The sequence below is a fragment of the Sinocyclocheilus anshuiensis genome, unplaced genomic scaffold (genome assembly GCF_001515605.1).
Source record: "Sinocyclocheilus anshuiensis isolate Anshui unplaced genomic scaffold, SAMN03320099.WGS_v1.1 scaffold1059, whole genome shotgun sequence".
Taxonomy (NCBI): Eukaryota; Metazoa; Chordata; class Actinopteri; order Cypriniformes; family Cyprinidae; genus Sinocyclocheilus; species Sinocyclocheilus anshuiensis.
Window position 1 is genome coordinate 124,306 of NW_015547703.1, and position 4,228 is coordinate 128,533.

The window sequence follows — 4,228 nt, forward strand, 5'->3', positions numbered from 1 at the left end:
CTTCCGATCTTGTCTGTGCGTGTGTCTGTGCGTGTGTGTGTGTGTGTGTGTGTGTGTGTGTGCGCGTGTGTGTGAGTGTGTGTGCGCGTCTGTGTGAGTGTGTGTGTGTGCGCGTGTGTCTGTGTGCGTGCGTGTCTGTGTGCGTGCGTGTCTGTGTGCGCGCGTGTCTGTGTGAGTATGTGCGAGTCTGTGAGTGTGTGAGTGTGCGTGTGTGCCTGTGTGAGTGTGCGTGTGTGCCTGTGTGCCTGTGTGTGAGTGCGTCTGTGTGAGTGCGTCTGTGTGCGTGCGAACGTGCGTGTGAGCGTGTGTGTGAGTGAGTGAGTGTGTGTCTGTGTGAGTGTGCGTGTGAGTGTGTGTGCCTGTGTGTGAGTGTGTGAGTGAGTGAGTGTGTGTGTGTTTGTGTGTGAGTGTGAGAGAGTGTGAGTCTGTGTGAGTCTGTGTGTGTGTGTGTGTGTGTGTGTGTGTGTGTGTGTGTGTGTGTGAGTCTGTGTGAGAGTGTCTGTGTGAGTGAGTGTGTGTCTGTGTATTGTGAGAGAGAGTGTGTGAGTCTGTGTGTGTTTGAGTATGTGTGAGTATGTGAGTCTGTGTGTGTATGTGTGTGTGCACGCGCTGAGAGTCTTGTGTATGCAAAACAATTGAATGAATTCTCTCATTCGCTTCATAAGATGTCAGTATATCGTCAGGAGACGCAGCGGCTGCACGAGTCTCAGAGTTTCGGCAGATGTAAGGCTGCATCAGGTCTGGACCGACAGGTGATGTTAGAATCAGTGAGTGAGGGTCAGACACGTGTCAGCGGCGCAGTGAACTCTGACCTCTGTCTGTAGGCTGGAGTTGTTCTGGCTGCTGTTTCTGTAGGAGGCGTGTATCAGCAGAGACCACATGCTCCGAGGCCCCGCCTTCTTAGCCTCCACACACACACACACACACACACACTCTCTCTCACACTCTCTTACCCCCGTGTGCGGTGGGGCCGGTTTGTGCCCGGGGGCGGCGCTGAGGGTCTGACGGTACACCGGTACAGTGGGCATCACAGCGGGCTGCTGTCCACCCGACGAGCGCAGCACGTCCTCAGAGATGATCTCCTTTATCCTGGCCACTGCCTCTGACAAACACAACAACCTCCTGTTCAGCTCCACTCCATCAGCGGCGGTAAAGCACATTATCAGGAGTGAGTCAGTGATGATGAGTGTGAGAGTGTCTGCAGCGTTTAAAGCTTCACTAATGTCTGTAGTGTAAGAGATCACACTGATGAAGAGGTTTATAGAGAATCAGTGTGTAATGTGCAGTAAAACAGGCTCAGTGCACTAATGCAGTAAAATAAGACATGAGCCGATTACATGCAGTGAGTGTGAGCTGAGTGCACTTTAATGCCTGTCTCGCATGTAGTCTTGCTCTGGGAAACCTGCACAATCCAGTCATTTCAACAGGAATCAATGCAATCAGGAGTTTGCAGGTTTTATTCATCTTCAGGTCACATGAATGTGCAGCGTTTAACCAATAAAAATCTGCTTGGTTTGTAAAGTGGGTGCTAACTGCACTAATGTGACGCAGGGCCGGCCCGTTGCATAGGAGAAATAGGCAAATGCTAGGGGCGCCCAAATGTTTTTTTTTTTTTTTATAATAATATTATTTTAATTAGGGGTGCACTATATATCGAAATATAATCAATATCGCATTATGGCTTAATGCCAAAGTCATATCGCGAAGGTTGCGATTTGCGCTGCAGTTTTCAGTGTGAAGCGGTAATGTGTTCGAGTGCAGCCCATGACACTCTGAAACATGCAGCGCATTTATTTATTTGCTGGCAAACTACCAAAATAAAAGCAGTTTAACATTTGAATTTGAGCAGCGATGCACCGATTGACCATCGGCCATAAATCAGAACCGGACGGTTTTGTGTTTTATTTCAGAGCCTGTAAGCAGCGTTCAGAGGCCAGAGACGCAAAGAGCAGAAAATACATTAGCAGCCAGAGCAAGCTCACTGTTCACAATGCGACAAGTATGAATGTATCTCTGAGGGCAACTGACTGTCTCAAACGGTTTAGATGGCATTTTCCTTTCATCTTGCCTCTGGAATGCATTGTGTTTACAGCGGTAAACAAGCAAAAAATGCATCACTGCTGTTCCTTAAGTGCCACCTGCTGGCAGAGAGTGAATTTACATTTTCATTCAGCCCATCTGCTGTTTGCTATGTTTTGTGTAGCCTTATTTCACAAAGATAAAGTCAGACCATTCTGTTTTTCCTTCAAGTTTTGAAATTATACAGTCTAATTTAGATCAAAATATAGGCAAATAAAGCAACTAACTACTATTCTTTCTTGTCTTTTGCTTAAATAAAATACATAAAAAATCAGTATTGGATTCTGATATGAAAAGTTAAGATCAGTGCAACCCATAAATTTAAGAATGTCTGAAATGAAGAAATTAAGATTTAAATGTTAGTATTGTAGCTGCCTTTGGACGATAAATCCTAAAATTGGTTCTCTAATTTAAATAGCTAGCTGAGTTACTGTCAGTTTATTGTCTTATTTATTTCATATGTAATTAGTTTTATGTCATTTGTTTTATGTCAAAGCTATGCAGTTTCTGTGTGAATGATCGGTGGTGGAATTGGCTGCGATGCGAGGGGCACCAGCTGAACTCTTGCCTAGGGCACCAAATCGGTCTCCGCAAGACTGCAGCAGAGACTGAACTCCAGCACTTACTGTTGACCTGCTCCCGACAGCGGCCCTGCACATGCAGATACAGCGGTCTCGCCCTGAACACACAGAGACAGAGCGTTAGAGAGCAGACGACACACGCGTGCGGGAACACACTCACACACACGTCACCGGACTGATACTCACACGCCTGCGCTGCCGCTCCTGTCTGTGTCACTCATGTACAGGCCTTTAGTGGACACCACTGCACCACTCAGCTGCCCGATCTACAGCACAGACAGCAGAGAGTCAACACGCGTGTGCAGACAGACACGCCAGTGTCACGTGTGTGTCGTCACAAACCTCGTCCTGAGTTTTGCCTTTGGTCAGGAGATCCCTGCACTCCATGTGCATGTCGTTTATGTCGACTTCAGCCACGATGAGCTCCTCAGCGGCGACAGGAAAAGCTGGCGGCGCCTGCAAACACACAAACACGCGTGAGCTCACGGAGCGACAGCAGGGCATCATGGGACACATGGCTGCGGGACAGTCAGTACTTTACTGGGCAGCGGCTGCAGTGGTTTCAGTTTGCCTTTGGCCATCAGCATGGCATTGATTTTGGCCGCCATTGCCGCTGCCATCTCCACGCCGCCCTGCGGAGCTCCAGATGCATCTGTGGAAGATGAGATGGAGCCACGGGACTCATTCGGCAGGACGTCTGCTTTAGGCCGATCCCATCTGCTGTTCACACACCTATGGAGGACAGAGAGCATCGAGTGACAGTCTGACACTATGTGTGTGTGTGAGAGAGAGAGTGTGTGTGTGTGTGAGTGAGAGTGTGTGTATGTGTGAGTGAGAGTGTGTGTGTGAGTGAGAGTGTGTGTGTGAGTGAGAGTGTGTGTGTGAGTGAGAGTGTGTGTGTGAGTGAGAGTGTGTGTGTGAGTGAGAGTGTGTGTGTGAGTGAGAGTGTGTGTGTGAGTGAGAGTGTGTGTGTGAGTGAGAGTGTGTGTGTGAGTGAGAGTGTGTGTGTGAGTGAGAGTGTGTGTGTGAGTGAGAGTGTGTGTGTGAGTGAGAGTGTGTGTGTGAGTGAGAGTGTGTGTGTGAGTGAGAGTGTGTGTGTGAGTGAGAGTGTGTGTGTGAGTGAGAGTGTGTGTGTGAGTGAGAGTGTGTGTGTGAGTGAGAGTGTGTGTGTGAGTGAGAGTGTGTGTGTGAGTGAGAGTGTGTGTGTGAGTGAGAGTGTGTGTGTGAGTGAGAGTGTGTGTGTGAGTGAGAGTGTGTGTGTGAGTGAGAGTGTGTGTGTGAGTGAGAGTGTGTGTGTGAGTGAGAGTGTGTGTGTGAGTGAGAGTGTGTGTGTGAGTGAGAGTGTGTGTGTGAGTGAGAGTGTGTGTGTGAGTGAGAGTGTGTGTGTGAGTGAGAGTGTGTGTGTGAGTGAGAGTGTGTGTGTGAGTGAGAGTGTGTGTGTGAGTGAGTGTGTGTGTGAGAGAGTGAGAGAGTGAGTGAGTGAGTGAGTGTGTGTGTTTGAGAGTGTGAGTGAGTGAGTGAGCGAGTGTGTGTGAGAGAGTGAGTGAGTGAGTGAGTGAGTGTGTGTG

At 48.7% G+C, this 4,228-nt stretch overlaps 1 protein-coding gene across 2 annotated transcripts in view; it reads right to left on the minus strand.

Moving 5' to 3' along the window:
* Nucleotides 1-4,228, minus strand: part of LOC107703940 (UPF0469 protein KIAA0907 homolog) — a 14,737-nt gene that overhangs the window by 6,090 nt on the left and 4,419 nt on the right. For both annotated transcript variants that reach the window (XM_016506752.1, XM_016506753.1), the window contains exons 2-6: nt 3,197-3,392; nt 3,003-3,116; nt 2,847-2,926; nt 2,706-2,758; nt 954-1,102 (exon numbers count right to left, since the gene is read on the minus strand). In XM_016506752.1, coding sequence (XP_016362238.1) covers nt 954-1,102; nt 2,706-2,758; nt 2,847-2,926; nt 3,003-3,116; nt 3,197-3,392 — 592 coding nt within the window. The remainder of the gene's footprint in view (nt 1-953; nt 1,103-2,705; nt 2,759-2,846; nt 2,927-3,002; nt 3,117-3,196; nt 3,393-4,228) is intronic.